We start from the raw sequence: 16,416 nt of genomic DNA, 5'->3' as shown, positions 1-16,416 counted from the left end.
ACTTTAAGACATTAGCCAGAGATGGGCCTGAATATTAACCAGCTCCTTTTCCAGGAGAGTTCCACACCAAAGGCTGCGTGTGGCAACATACATTTTTAATCACAGGGGAGAAGCAGCTAGGCCTCTCCATCGCTCTCATCTGTTTAACTTAACTGTCTTTTCTTTTCTTTTTTTAATCCCTGGGCCTGTGAAAACACAAAACAAACTCATGTCACAGATCCCTTTTGCTTTCTCATTTTAAGTTTCAATTCTGATTGTATTCCCTTTGAATGGATTGTACTTTTCTGGTATCTTTGTAGGACAAGTGAGCCAAGGCAGTCAAGCGTGATCCCGGGTTCTAATTGGAGTCATGTTCTGCAAGGCCTGGAGCTGCTCTTCACTCTGCATTGGGCCCGCGTGGTGCTGGGCCTGCGGTGAGAGGAAAAAAAGGTAGGGCACAGGTACCAGGCATGCAGGGAAATGATATGTCCACCCGTCCTCCCTCCAGGCCTTTCCTACTGCGACACATGGCACCTTGCTTACAAGGTCACTTGACTGAAGTGGCACCACATGGGTGATGTGGCCCTTTTTATCAGGGGACATGACTTTTTAAAGAATATAATGGGGACTCTGATTTATTCAGAAGAGGACATGGTTGTCGCAAGTCTATTGTGGAAAGAGAGCAACTCAATTCATCCCATCTAGCTTCTGTATCACTTGTCCTGATTAGGACTCAAAGTCTATCTCAGCTGACTTTGAGCAAGAGGTGCAGTTCATCCAGTCACAGGGCACACAAACAATTCACGTACCGGTCAGACTGGAATGATTCTGGAATGTCGGGGCAAACTGGAACATAGGAGCTGTTGACGGCGAGACAGACGGGTTAGCTACATGATCTACTGTGCCGCACTGCAGCTCGTAAACCGGTCTTCGGTTTATTATGTATGAAGGACATCCTACATGATTTAAAATGATCTAGTGTTAAACATTTTACTTTTTTTTTTTTATTTATCAAATAGCTAAATATGCCTTAAAGAATATAAAAAACTCAAAATGTTTGGGATGATTTAAAGCATAATGCTTAAAAAAAGGTAAATTTAGATAGCATAGCGAGATATACAGCAATGATATAATGAAACGATATGACAATAACGATTTCCAAAAACAATGCTGAAGACAGGTAAGCTACTCCATCTGATTTACAATTTACAAGTGAAAAAGCTCTCTCAGCAATACCTCTCCGAATTGTCTATTTTTCACTTGTGCAGGTTGCCATTTATTAATCATTGTTTATGAGGAAATTACAGAAATCCGTTAAATGAGCTACGCCATGCATGGGCTGGCAATGCACTGCCAGCATTTATCAATCACTCTCTTTGTGTTACCAAAGTGAAAACTGAGGAAAGTCATTTGCACCCGATGAAAGTTTTCCTTTGGAAATTTTGCCTTCCATTAAGAACCAAATTAACCACTAGAGCAGTGCTTTTTCTCAAACATACACCCCCCAATGAGCCGCACTCGCTAATGTGTGATTTATTATGTTCTTGCCGTGCTCGTATTACTGCTTCGGCTTGGATTATCCGCTCCAACCGTGAGTACACAGTGTGTGCGCACGTACGCGCGTGTGAAGCACAGACGGCAGCCATCATTCAGTGGTGATGGTCGGCGGTCACACGTGACAGCAGGTGACCAGTGTCAGACAGGAAAGGTCATATGAGGGATGCTTCTGGCTTACACATCTTTAAAAAGCCTGCAGAGTACCACACGCGTTTTTTGTCTGATCAATCTCATTACCTCCCACCGCTCAATTTGAGTAATATTTAAAAATGTTGGCAGACTAAATAAGTGATTGAGCGTGGTGATCTCACGGATGACCTGCAGCAAGACCTTCGGCTATGTATTGTAGACAGAACGCCTCTCGTGCGCCAAATTTAAGCTGCCTCCATTGGTTGGCAAACGAGTCGGCTGTGTTCACGCCTACAACGGCGCAAACGTCCCTTTCCACCTGTGCTCTCACTCGCACTAGAATTTCACTGCACATGAAAATATATTTTAAATAGAAACGATGAAGCCCTTTAACGCCCATGGCAGGAGCAAAGGGCAGTGATAATTCTGTTCAGGTTAAACATCAAGAGCGCCCACCTTTGACATTTGATACCATGTTTTTACCAAAATATCTCTAACTGCCTCAAAGGGTTTTTTATTTGTTTTGTTTTACCATTAAGAGGGATAATATCTGTCAGATGGAGATTAGCAATGAAGTTTTACGTCGGCAACCTTTGTACTAGCCCCTCTATTGTGGAAAAAGGGCATTGATAGGAAGGCAGATAGAACAGATCAATAAGAAGTGCAGTTTTCTCCTCAGGCATTCTTTCATATCTCTCCCTTGTTTGTGCTTTCAAGGGGTCGGGGGTAGGGCCCGGTAAAGTGGTAGCGTGGGCGGGCTTTTACTCCCTTTATCAATCGGGATTTTAATTACACACGTCTGGAGCGACAGCTAGATTAGAAACCAATCGACGCTATCGGCCACAAAATCTAATTACTGTTTATTGACAGATAAGGGCAGGCCCCCCTCACTTTTCCAAATAAGATAAACCTCCCCCCCTTGCGCACAATGAAGAGCAGCTCATACTGTCATGAAAGACTCTATGATAAGTAAAGCACCACCAGAGAATTCCTCCATGCTTATATGGAGAGTTGCCTCGAAGGACTTCTCTCGAACGAATAACGTAAGATCAGTGGGAGAGAGTGGAGTGACACCTCTTCTTCTTTCCAAGGAGGTATTTTACTTTACACATTAATCAATAAAGCCTTCGTGTTGACTAATGAGTGACCTTTAACCTCATAGAGAGCATGCGGGTGAACTGCCCCACGTCCCCCCAGAGGACGCTGACCCTCTCTCAAAACTCTTAGCCCCGCCCCTTTGCCACCCTCGCCCATATTTACCGCCTCTACAGCCGCTCTTTGCCTTTTCAAGCCGAGAATGGCCCTCAGGTAAATATGGGAGTAAATGATTGGATTATTGTTCTTTCATTTGGCTGTGTAGTAATGGCTGGATTATAAACATTGCAGGATATAGATTTCCTGTCAGATCCTATGAATCAGACATCCTTATCTCATTTCCAGACCGCCGCTCCATCCAGCGCGGCTGTGTGCACACACTCAGACGCACACACATAGTTGCACACACAATAGCAGATACATGCAGGATTGAAGCAAGGAGAGAGACGAGGAGAATCGCCACCAAGCTCAACACGGGCAGTCCAAAGTCCATTTGAAGATTTCAAAAACCACTTAAGCCCCCTGTCCATATTTGTTAAGCTAGTAAATCTAAGGGTTGTGGCGCATAGAATTCAAAGAGCAGGTAGGAGCAACAGGGAAAAGGTAGTAAGATGTCTCCTAAATGAAATTTAGGTGTGGGCTGGATTGAGGGTGGTTGACAGGAGTTGGAATAAGTCAAGGGTGGTTCGAATCTTCTGATTCAGTTTGAGTCGCAATCACAAGTAAACATGTTTGGGTTTGAATAATGCAGGATTTTTTTTTTTCCAGAACTAGAGATGGATGCCTGGTTCCTCCGACGATGGCACATCATATCATTTTTCCCCTCCTCCTGATTTTTTTCACTACATTACCAACAGTGTAACTCAGTTTGCTGTGTGGAACAGCAACTATTGCAATCCATCAAAAAAAAAAAGTCTGCTTACAACTACAAGTCAGCCAACAAAACAACTCACCAACGAGTGGCTAAAAAGACTGAAGTTCTCGATGAAGTGGGTGCTTCTTAAGTGATGGGTCCCTGAGAAAGAGAGAGTGTGTGTGCATGTGCTCCTTCATCCTTTCTAATTTGAAAGTGCTCTAGCTTGACTCGTGTCAAAAATGTATTTTTAGAGTACTTCACTTGTTAAGCGTCGGCCCATCAGAGCAAACGGCAGAGAGTGATAATCGCCGTTTGATTGAGGATGACTTTGAAAAAGAGTGCACACACAAACGTACACACCAATATGTTTGAGAGGGACAATTCTCCAAGCTTGTGTATTGGTTATAAGTGCATATACAAGGAACATATAGAAATGTGTTTACAAATTAAAATGGGTTAAATTAATCCACGGTGTTTTTGTGTAAACTCTGAGCATACGGCAAACAGAGGGAACTGATCAGGGCCCCTTTGTCGTTCTTACGCACTAAAGTGCTACGCCATTACATTTATAGATTTTCTATTTGATGGGATAATTTGGTCTTTATATCTCTCTCAAATGAAGTGATCCTCAGTACTCCTAGTGTACAGCGTTCAGTGTCAATGCTCAGGTCCCATTTTGAAATACAGTTAATTGCTTTTGAAAAGGATCAATGATACTTTTGCGGGTAGCAATATCATTCTTTTAATGCCACTTAATTTGCTCCCTGAAATGATTCCGTCAATAGTCTGGAGTCAATTTCTATCTTTCACTGTGAATTAATTTATCATGGACAGTAATTGTATGTTTGTAAGGAGAGGCTTTTTGTGCTCACAAGTCAGAGTAGTTGAGTGCCCATTGTGTGCCTGCTTGTTGGCACTCTTCTGGCTGTCATTCATCTGCTTTATGAATAACACTGACTTTGTGAGAAAATAGATGAATAAATAAAGTCACCTCTGCTGGATCTCCTCTGTGGCTTTGTTGCGAGAGAGCCCTCCCTCTAGTGGAGATGAGGGCACTATTTATTGCTCCTGCAAGCTGGAGCCCACCACAACTGAGGTCATCAGAGGTGCAAACTGTCAGATCTGTACTGCTAGAATCTGCACTGCAAATATTTATTTGATTTACGTTAATTGCATGACTCTTCTGTTTAAACTCACTGAAGTGTTTTTAGATTGCATTTTCAGAAAAATAAATAAATAAATAAATAAATAAATAAATAAATAAATAAATACAATTTGACTGACATATGCATATAAATTGGCCCCTGAGCCTTGAGATCCTCACCTGTGCTTTTTTAGAGGAAAAATCTAGTGCTCTCAAAGTTACTTGATCTGCTTTCTTATATTCTTGGCAGCGCAAAAGATGCAGTTAAGCTTCATTAATTTTTCCTATGGCATTTTAGTGTTAGCTCTACAAGCAAAGAAATGGAAATTCCTAAATCATAACCAGTCAATAAAATAACATTCATCTGATTTTTTTCCCTCCTCTGCACCCATTTTTTTCCCACTTACTCAGGTCAAACACAAACATAAAATATTTCAATATTGTTTTATGAGAGTAAGTTAACACTGACATCATTTACCTGTTCTGACTACGTTTCGGGTTGCCAGTTGGGGGAGTTTGTTTCAAGTGGTAAGCGTGCGCCGGAGGCGGAGTTGCCAGTGAGGCTCCGGTGTGTGACCACTAAACGGGGCGTCCTGTACGCGCAGACGAAACATACCAGCCACCGAAACGTCCTGCGCACCACCGCGACCGAACCTGCAAAGGCAAAGAGAACCGACAAACAAAACTTCCTTGACACGCTTGTCCCTCGGAACAATGACATGTCATAGAAAGGTACTTTATGCATTCATTTGCACACATTTCTGGTGTCTTTTCTCACTTCCAGGTGCAATATTGTCATTTTTACGCGCTCTGCACTTTCATCACAGTAATTGAATTGCTTTTATGTCCATAAACTACGTACATTAATAGTTAGGTAGGCCTGTATATTGCACGCGCAGTTCTTATTACGTTTGCGCACCGTATACTTGCACCTTTTATTGCCTCAAAAATCGGGTGTTTTAAAAATGTTGCGTTTACTGTCAGCCAGTCAACGAGTTACCTGCAGGGATAAATCACAATATAGTTGTGTGTATTTATCTATTGATGTTTAAAACTACACATTGCCACGTATTTCTTTATTTGAAGTGTGCCACATGAAGTCACCTTTACTTTTTGAGAGACGTCACAAGTTGGGGAAATAACCTTGCCCTAATTTTTTAACACCAATGCACAAACTGATTAAACACAAACTTGAATTGCATTCTAATATCCTCCAGTTGCAATTTAGTATTTTTGGATTTTTCCATAGAGGTTAAAGGCTAATAAAAATAATTTGCTGCTGTATAGATAAAGTATATACTATTCCACTAGCAGGCCAACTGATTAGAATTGACATGATTTTTCTCATTTCACATAAATTGAACACTCCATTGTTTCCCTCAATGTGTCATAAGGAATAAACACAGGTCGACTAGATTTACCCTCTGACAAAAGAAACACTTATTTTCAGTTCAAGCGTGTAACGATTCCAACAGATTACATCATCAGCCGCTGTCCTACTCTTGTTACTGCTTTAACTTTTCATGCTGTGCGATCGAGTGCCGGCCTCACGTGGCTCTATTCCTTATTTCTATCAGATCCTTCTCTGTCAAATCAACTGTCACATGCTGTGATTTTTCATAACAGAGCTGATAAGGAGGAGCGATAGCAGCTTTCAGCGGGGCTTTCATAGCTCACACGGTGTGACACGAGTCAGGATGTCACTTAAAAGATTTGGCAAGCCACATGAAAACATGCAGATGTGAGATTTGTCTCTTGGAGGCAGTCACCAAGGTGAAAGGCAGGGTAGATACCAGGATAATGCCATTGTGCATTGTATCATGACAGTTATCACCACTTCTTCTGATTCCACTGTTTGTTTGACTAACAGCCCAACATAAAACAAAAAAAAGCAAATCATAATCTGCTTTGCATCCTCTGTTTTATTTCCATCCCAGTCTGTAGTGTGGTGTCCTATTGGAGTCTTCCATCTCAGTTTGACAGTGTGTTTATTCCTATCCCAGGAATTCGGCTGACAGGTGCTGGATTTGGCACCTTGCTTAATTGGATTGAATGTATTTAGTCATTTGTTTTTGTCCCCCCCCCCACTCAAAAAGGGGAGCAGATGCTGTGAAATGAGTGCCACTGTGGAGACACTATTGTTGCACATCAATAGGCCCTGTGATGATCAATAGGGATTGCGTGATGTTTTTGCATTGATTATAGAAACGTGAGCCGATGAATGGAACAGGATTCCTCTCCGGGGGGTTACGCTGTTCCTGTTCTGCATCCAGCACAAGCGCGGCATGAAGCCATTTGCCGTCTTTCTGTACTTCCAAGCTGCTGCCACCTGTCTCGAGACAAACTTTGCACAACTAGAGGCAGTCGGACTCAGGAGAGATTTTTCGCAGAGTTGCCGCTACTCGTTTTAAGCGAAAGATGCCGTAAGCTCCGCTCATACAATGTGAGGATACAGTAACACGGCGACACTCGCTGCCTGTGAAATGCTATCTGCATTCTCTGCATTCTTACTGAGCTTGATCAACACGGAAACACAGGCGCTTCTAAAGCCGGGGTTAGGGGAGCAGAGCTGGATTTTCCGCCGCGTTAGAAGACGATGGGCCTCCGCACCATGAGTTATGACTTGAGATCATCTCTCGCAGGTGTCGAAAGGTTCACAATGCTCTCTCACATGTAACAAGCGCAAATGGAGCTAGCGACACAGCTCAATAAATACATTAACCGTCCTTAGTGGTTTGAAAGCTTTTGAAAGTGAAGTGCAGCGAATGAACTACACTGTGTGGAGTCGTCTCCATACTGTGGTTTGGGCCGCATTACACTCTTTCGTGTCATTTGGTGACACTTTGGTTAATAAGAATGTTTGAAAACACGTTTTTCCCCCCAGTTTGATACCAGTACGTGTAACCACTGATATTGATATGAATATGAGTATTGTGTTTGGCTTAAAATCTTTCTGAAGTGAACATTTGAAAATGGAGACACTTGCAGAGATTTAACATTCTATCTTTACATTATCACAAACTGTTACAAGTAATTTCAACACATTTGTTTCAGTGGATCCTCAGGTTTTGATTTGTTCCATGAACCCGTTGTCAAACAGTAACGTTCATAAACTAAAGTACAGTTTCCCAATGAAACAAATACAAATTCCATGAATCTGTTCCAACTGCTGAACAAGAAATTTTCCTCATTTGATTGTTGTAGAGTCTTAGCCATTTTAGCCAAAGTCATTTTTATTAATAAATAAATAAACTTTAGAAGTGTGGCTCAAACTAGTAGTCCTTCGCCTATTCAACTAGCAAAAAGTAGCTAGGTTGGTTAACCTGTAGGTGAAAAGTTATTCCAATGTTAGGATTTAAGATGTCATTATTGTTTTTGAAGAATTAGGCAAAAACTATTGAAATCTGAATGTCACTCTGGATTTTGACAACAAACGATTTGTTTGTCATCATGTTCCTAATTTTCCAGCAACCAATGAAAATGCACATACGTCTGTGCAGTATGTATGGCACACACTTCATTGCTTTTTTAAATATTTGGCCTGATATCGATGATATTTGCTGACACTTGCACCTTTTTTCCTGGCTTTATTTTAGAAGTCTTGCACCGTTTGAAATGTCCAGTTTCTGTTATGATGTGCGTTGTGTCCATGCAATGCATGAAGAGAGCACGTAAGCATTTCGGATCCCTCCTCCCTGGTGCTGTGCCGGCCCCTCTGTCACTTTAAGTCCTCCCCCTCGGAGCCAGCCAACAGCAGCTGTTCCATATTCATCAAGCCCTTGAGTCTTAAAGAGCCCTATCCCGCCTGTGGAAAGAGTCATTCCTCTCGCTGGCGCTCTCCTGCGCTCTCCATCTCAGTCCTTATCCCGCCACTGCCTGCGCTTCTCTCTCGCTCTCCCTCTCTCTCTCTCTCTGACTCTCTTTGCCCTACACACACATGCGCTCTCCTACAATCAGAGACGCAGTCTTCTTGCCACACATCTCGACATAACAACATACACAACACACATGTCCCCTTCCACATGCGTGCAGCCAGTCAGTCCATCAGAGTCCAACATACCTGCGCAGGCTGGGGGAAGCGCTGCTGGAGGGGCTTTTCGTCTCTGAGGGTGCTCGGCTGTCATTTGGGGGAAGAAGCGGCTCTCAATTGTTTCCTCTTTCCTCTTCCTCTCATTCCTGGAATGCTAAAACTGGACTGATGGACATTTCAGAACTTTGTCTCCCAGACCCTCTCAGCTATCATAACCAGTAGGTGCACTCTTTTTCTTCCTTCCCTCTCCTTTACTTTTTCATTTTAACTCCACCCTGTGAGCTTTGCCTGCACTTTTGGGTCGATCCCACTTTTTTCTTTTAACTCATTAACTTTTCCCGTTCATATATCTTCTTGTTATGATCATGCGGGATGTTTGAGTGACTTTGTATCAAGCATCAGGGCAATAGAAACTCTGAATGTGTGTAGCTTCATTTTTTTATGACAGGCTTGACTTGTTAAATTCTCAACATCATAGTGTTTTAATTTCTTCAGGCGATGGAGTTTGACTCTGTGTGAATAAATAAATGCAAGAACAATACTTTTTTGTTTTGAGATGAAAGTAAATATATGTACAGTAACAATGGAGAAGATAAATTGCTCAGTTAAGGCCAGGACAAAGTAAACGAAAAGACAGAAACGGTGGCTGCTTTCTCTGTCCCAGCAGCGGCAGGCAAGGCAAGCTGCTACCTCTGCTTAATACTCTGATCCAACCCATTTGACATCGATGAACCTATCTTATAAATTGTAAATTAAATATGTTCAACATTTTTTTCCTCTTTGTTCAGTACTTAAGGCAAAATTAAATGCACCCACTACCAAGTCAAAATAAACAAGGTTAGAGAGAGAAAAAAAAATCTCAATTCAATTTACAATAAGGAAAATCTAGTCATGCATTTAAAAATGTTGAAATTATTAATTAAACATAATTTACAGTTTATTAAAATAACATGTAAAAAATGAAGGTGCCCTTATTTTAATTGTAACAATTTCTCTGCTAATTCAAATGGAAAAAGTTTGAAGCCAATGTCAATTGTTTCTTAATTCAGTTCATTATTTAGTTGATAGATTTGGGGTGGAAATATCTTTAAATTAAATTAAAGGGAAATTGAAAAGCTGTGGACTTCTCTTTCCATATATGGTTTACTTTGCTTTAGAAACTGCAACTTCTGTAACTTGTGCCAATTTTGCAATTGTGCGCAATTATCTTTGTGCCTTTAATGCATGTTCAATTTTCTTGTATTCTACAAACTGTTGAATTATTTATTAAATCTGTGTGTGTGAAACATACCGGATAGAATAATTTAAGGCATAAATATAACTTTCACAAAACAAAAACAAATGTGGTATTATTTCAAAGCAGCTTTTCAGATTACTTATTGTGTCTGAATAACTGTGCTTTTTGACTTTGTGCATCTCATTAATTGTATGTAAATTTGGAGGCAGAAAATGTGTAAAAGAAATATTTTCCAAGAAAAATTTGACATGCAAGAAGACTGCATTTTAAATGTTTCATAGACATTTCAAAACATTTTTTGTAGTTTGTTTCACTTTAGTTCAACTCAACTTTCTTCCCCTCCACAGATATTTCAAATCAGAACAAAATGTGGCAACTAAACGTGAGCATATTTGTGCAGTTTTTTAAAAATATATATATATATTTCAATATGGATTTTTTTTTTTTTACACTTACGTTTTCATAATGTGTCACATGGTATGTACTGAATAATGAACAAGCATAGTGTACTGTAGAAATATTGGGAAACTTGTCCTGAAAAATTTAGAATTGGATCTACCCACACCGATACACAGGCAAAAGAGAGAGAGAGAAAAAATCGTACCCTTGTAAATCTTAAAACGTTTTTATTTTATTTATTTTTTTTAAGTTGCAATTTCTTTTTAAGTTAAGAAGCAGCCCCCTTCTGTTTTACGTTCATTGGCGTTTAAGTCACACACACTTTAGGCTGAACGGGACTTCGATGGTCAGATGAGAGGATTAGTCGCATGGATTCGGTGTCTTTAACACGGTACCATTATAAAAATCACTATAGCATGGCTCTATAGATAGACATGTGCAGCTTGCCAGTGACTAAACTGTCAGCAGACAGCAGAATTTTATTTCAGAAGAATAGCAACTGAATTTTTTTAAATTATGGTCTACATATTTATTTGTTCTACACCAGACCATTTTTCCTGAATTTGCCACTGAGTCAGATACTTTATGCTAATCGTTGAACGTTGCTGGTGGTGCTTTCAGCCAGTCAGCATGTGACTTCTCTGTGGTCTTAAATGTTCCATCAACACTCTGGCTTTCCTTTAGCTCAACATCACCACTGCTTCAAACCATTAACGGCGTTCTCCAACACAGCCCCCTCATGAAATGAGACTTTTTCATGTATTTTTCTAGAGAATCAGAAAGAAGTTAGCGCACGTTGATGGATTAGATTTAAATTTATTTGACATTATTCCCAGCTTGTGCAGCATTGGAGACTGCAAACACCCATGCGGGAGTCCATCCGATAGATTGTTATTAGGTTTCGGAAAACAAGGCGAGGGAATTACATTAGTGTATCTTAAGTTAAAAGCTCTTTGCTCTTTGACCAAGTGTTTCATTGTTGTTGGGTTAATCAGATTTCTGCTGTCTTCATGGAGATGCTATCGCAGGGGTAGAGGCAATGGTAGGCAACCAAAGCGACCGCGTACAGACACTATCCAGATGGGATCAGTTTACGATAATTTGGTTTGAGAATACATTACAAGAAGAGGTTCCCGACTGAGAATGGCCACCCCGCTAGGAGACGAGTCTCTGAAGCTGCCGCCCCTGCCGACCGGCCAGCCTTCTCCCACACCGCCAGCGTTTAGGAGGCATTGCGGCGTCTATGATGTCTATAAATTCAGTTTGTCACCCCATTCTAAATACTTCTTCCTTGTACCAACAGGGCTTTGTTGTCCAATTCATTAGAGAGATTCCTGAGTCCACTGGCCACGCTGGAGCCTTCTCATTTCTGGTATCTAGTATCATTACTTTCAACTGTAAATGTGTCACTCAGATTGAGATGAAGGGGAGGGGGGAGTGAGTCCCCAGGACAAATGGGGATGTAGAGTATATTACTCGGTCTCTCTTTTTATGTCAGCACAAAACAACCAATATTTACACAGAAATACAATTAGATTGGTTCAATTTTTTTTTTTTTAAAGTTCTAGACTCAATGATTGGCTGTCACGCTGCCATCTTTGCCTATGTACCAAAACTATCGAGCATCATCGCACGTGGCCCTACTGATTCCTCTTCCACGGTAACATCGGAGACCTCCGCCGCAGTGCGAGAATCAGTTTAAAAATAACCAAGTCCATTAGTCTAGAAGGATAATGCTAGCCTACGTGGGCTCTTATGCCCTTGTGGCAGCCGAGTGCTATCACTGACAGCGTGTCAGCACTTCTTCCTGTTGCTCCAACGGTGAAGGGCTCCGCTTCATTTACAGACACATTTTTGCAAACACATTATCCATATAAGTAAAACAAAGCAAGAAAGAACTGGGGATTTTAAAATGTGGAAAAGTTAGAAAAAACGGTTTGAAAAATCATAAAGTTGCTTTTCACTCGGTAAAAAATGTCCACTTGGTGCCACTTGGTTGGAAAAGTGATGTAAGGGGATAACTATATGGGTGTTTATCAGTGAAGGCTATTGGTATCGAGCGGCCCGTTGTTTGAAGGTTATGTTTCTGAGCAGTAATTGAAATGCAAAATAACATTAGGATCGATGGTTAGCTTTGTTTATTTATGAAATCAATATTGAAACCGTCCGTCACAGAAGCCGCTCCCATTCCTCCTGACAGCTTTGCCAAGTCTTTTTCTGTGTAAGCCGAACTAAACTCGCACCCGTTACAACTTTGACACAAAGCGCTTTTTTATGGGATTCTTTGGAAAATTGTGAGCGAATGATTGTGTGTGCGCTCAGGCAGACTTTGATAGTGTGGAGAAAAAAATTCAAAAGAATTGAACAAAAATAAAAGGCGATGATATAGTGGAATATTTCGGCTTCGGCGTGTCTCATGCTTGTTTTAATTTGTTTTTTTATTTATAAATTTGTGGTTTCCGGCCTGATTTGGATGCCAGATAGGCTTGAGTTAAAACATCTCCTTAGGATAGCTGCAATCAAGTGCAATCAAATTGTAACATTGGTTGTTGAACCTGCCCCTCGGAGGCAGCCCCCCCACACACACACTCCAGCCTTTGCCATGAACGGACACCAGACATGGCTCAACACTGAAATGTATGTTTAGATTGCCCCCTGAAGGAGACACATTAATTCATGAAATATCCCCAAAGTTTAATTATTTCTGAATGGCGTGGTGGCGGACCCGATCATATAAATCAGGAAGGCCCACCCGCCTTTTTATTACCAGCACTATTTATGGGAAATATGCGGCAGCTGGTAGAGATGAGCTTGTAAAAAGCTAGAGGCCATCGCTATGGCGATGTCTGGCACAAACATCGTCAAAGCATCAATTAATTTACAGTCATTTGAATAATTTGAAGTCTGACTTGATGCTAGTGTCATTTCGAGACGAATACGTTAATGACTATACTAACAATGCCCTGTATAAATATGGACAAGGGCCTTCATGTCGAATTATATTTAAAAATTCCTGGACTTGTTTGCGTGTATGAGACCTGTTTGTGTTCAGTTTCACCTTTGATTAGAATTTTAGTTTATGGTGGGGGCAGGACAGGCTCTTTGTTTCAAGCAGGTAGAGTTGACTCCTAAACAAGAACAGCCTATCAGAGGAAGATTAATGAAGCAATTTCATGCATGGCGCTATGCCTCTCTGTCCCCCTGTACGCACGCTCGCTGTGTCTTAAACCTGCGAGTTACACTGGACAGAAATAGCCTTAAACCTTTTATAATAATATTTCTATTTGCACCCATGCAAACACATAAAAGTGAAACTGGATAATTTATCTTGTCATTTATCTTGTCACTGTCAAATGTTTTCCCGCAGCACTACTAGTCAAAAAGTGGAATGATAATTACTTTTTATATTTCATGTTGTTAAATTATACCATGACAATGTCACAGAACAGATGTAATGGGAACTAATCTTTTCAAATGAAAAGACACAATTAGACATTTAATCCCAAATGTACTGCATTGAGGGCTAGACTTATCATAGGCTTCTTTTTTTTTCCCATACAGCATGATGAGTTGTTCAATTCTGTGGGGATGTCCCCCACTGGGTTCTGAAGAAGATTGTACTTTTTTTGCTCTATAAAAATTGAAGTTTAGTCAGACGCCATCCCCCACTCCCACAATATCACCATCACAAGTCATTTGCTTCCATCAACTTCCTGAACTCAGCCTCTTATAAGAACTAGATCTGCCCTGTGCGGCCCAGACGGTTTACGTCAGACGAAAATCAGAGCCTATATGCCAGCAGGATCTCCGCAACAGGAAGGAGAAGGAGGTGGGGGTAGGTGGGAATCAATAGATGTGATCTACAGTACTTCTTGGTCTGGGCTATCATATGGTGCCGCCGGAGCGTGGGGCTCATGTTGTCATAGTGGAGTGAGCTCATTGCTTTATAAAGATGATAGCAGCATCGCCGTGGAGTAGCTAAATATAATCCTGGGTTGGAGACTGAGAGACTTAATTGTAGAGGCCGCGGAGAGCATGGTCCTCGCGATGGGAACCCGGCACTAGCCGCCAGTTTATGGACTATTGATTCGAGCCCCTCAATTTCCTTTGGTACCACACTCTAGTCATTCCTATAGTACTTATTTTTCCTCAATGATTTTTATTCTTTGATGAGGGAGGAGGCCCTTCCATTTCCATACCAACACACGCACTTATGTCAGAGCAAGACCAAGGATTGAGACTCTGCAAAATTAGGGGCCTCATCTCTATAGATCCAAAAGGGTCCCCAAGGAGTGCAACCACAGCAGACCACTTTACTCCACTGCAATTCCATCTTTCATATTTTGTCTGCAGCAAAAACACACATTTAAATCAACGAGGGCTAAAGCCCATTCAACAGTGGTGGAAAGCACTTACCCCCGGGATGTATTCATATTCCCATGATGCTCATTAATATAGGACCAGTTAAACAAAAAGAATAGTGTAAGATGATTTTCTATTTAAATCCCAAGGGCTCCTCCAAGACCTTCTGAGGCCCTGGTGCTTTTCCTTGTCTATTTACCTCCATGTGAACTTAATCTGACTTTTTCTGGCTGGAAGGTTCTCCCTCAACCTCCTTCAGTCATTGCTTTTCCAATGAGTGTGTTGAAGCGGTAAAAGGTGGTCATAGCCCTTCGAGGAAAGGTCAGGGTGGCGGTTGCCAGAAGGTTTTGACTGTGCTGGAGCGGCTGAGCAAGGCTCAGAGGAGGTATTTCAGAAGCTAATTGAGTTTGTCCTACCTGCGCCTGACTCCGGGACCGGTGGCTTATCAGACCACATCGCCTGGGGCCTTCTAGACAGATCTGCCCCTACTGGGGCATCTGATATCACCATCACCCTGCCTGCACATGTCAACCCCCCCCATCTCCACTGCCCATCCGCACTCAGTTTGAGCTAGTAACCTCATCCCAAGGTGTGATGAGGTTAGTAAATGGAGTAAAATTGTGTTTTTGGCATCAGGTGGCATTGATGGTTAAAAAAAAATAGAAGCATTTCACCCATTGTGTGAGCTGAGACTGTGGCGTTGCTTTGTGTGTTTTATATGTGAGTCATAGGCTACCGTAGAGAAGAAGGTCTTCACAGGAATTTTACAAATTGGCTCAATTTGATCACATTTGTTCTCGAGATAGTCGTCCGTGTTTTGCTTGCAGGGAAAAGAAGCGTCAAGACGAGTTCACTTTTTTTCGCACTTTCTTTCTTGTCCAGGAACGGCGTATGTGAGAAGCATTGCCAGTCAGATAATCCACCAGTAGGATGATATTAAGGATCTGGAATATTGTTAGGAGTAATCAGATTAAAACCAAACTGAGGAGCGTGTTAGCACAACCATATTTCTCTAATACTGAATTTTGAGCGGCACAAAAGGAGAAGAAAGCAATTGTATATCTACGTAGAGCGAGACTCCTTTGGGCAGACAGGCAATAACAGAATGCGAAATGCTTGTACTGAGCTTCCGAAAGGAAGTAAAACAGAATGATCGATTTCATAGCATGAATATGTCTGCAGTAATGTGCACCTGTTAATTAGCATATTAAAATATGAATCCTGCCTATTGTGACTGTCAAAATATTTAGTGGTCATAATTCTCGGCACAATGGTATTTATTCATAGATTTTAATGAATAGGCTCCCCATTTGAGATCACGAATATTTATAGATTTTTTTTTTCCCATACTGTTTGATTAATATCATAGGTTCAAGTGGTTAGTATTCCCTCAGCATCATTAATCAATATATGCAGACTTGTTAAAAACATACGCATAGGAGTGGTATAATGTGTCATCGTAGAATGAGTTAAGGGAATTCCAGCCAGCACATTTATAATAAATGGCCACATTGAGCTGGAGGCGAAACAGTTAAGACACTTATGCAATTATGCTAAGTGTCACCCTCAAGATGGCCTTTGAACCGGGGTTAGGCTTACTCTGAATTTGTGAAATAAAAGCTAAATGG

At 41.2% G+C, this 16,416-nt stretch overlaps 2 protein-coding genes across 7 annotated transcripts in view; one reads left to right on the top strand and one right to left on the bottom strand.

Annotated features, from left to right (window-relative positions):
* LOC148385313 (CD209 antigen-like protein C) overlaps nucleotides 1-16,416 on the bottom strand; it is a 198,751-nt gene that overhangs the window by 154,090 nt on the left and 28,245 nt on the right. The window lies entirely within an intron of this gene.
* Nucleotides 437-16,416, top strand: part of esrrb (estrogen-related receptor beta) — a 44,888-nt gene continuing 28,908 nt past the window's right edge. Inside the window, exons 1-3 of one of the 6 annotated variants that reach the window (XM_088401267.1) lie at nucleotides 437-2,973; nucleotides 3,529-5,492; nucleotides 11,730-11,798. Coding sequence is in view for 5 of the 6 variants with exons in the window: in XM_088401263.1 (XP_088257389.1) it covers nucleotides 8,959-9,008; nucleotides 11,730-11,798 (119 nt within the window). In the remaining variant the exon portion in view is untranslated. Of the gene's footprint in view, nucleotides 2,974-3,528; nucleotides 5,493-7,697; nucleotides 9,009-11,729; nucleotides 11,799-16,416 lie in introns of those variants that run through there. The other 5 variants (XM_088401263.1, XM_088401265.1, XM_088401266.1 and 2 more) reach the window with 5 other exon arrangements.

This window comes from Syngnathus floridae, chromosome 16, assembly GCF_059516105.1.
Source record: "Syngnathus floridae isolate MCC-2025c chromosome 16, RoL_Sflo_1.0, whole genome shotgun sequence".
Lineage (NCBI taxonomy): Eukaryota > Metazoa > Chordata > Actinopteri > Syngnathiformes > Syngnathidae > Syngnathus > Syngnathus floridae.
The sequence above is the reverse complement of the archived record's forward strand: the minus strand, read 5'-3'. Positions and strand labels throughout refer to the sequence as shown.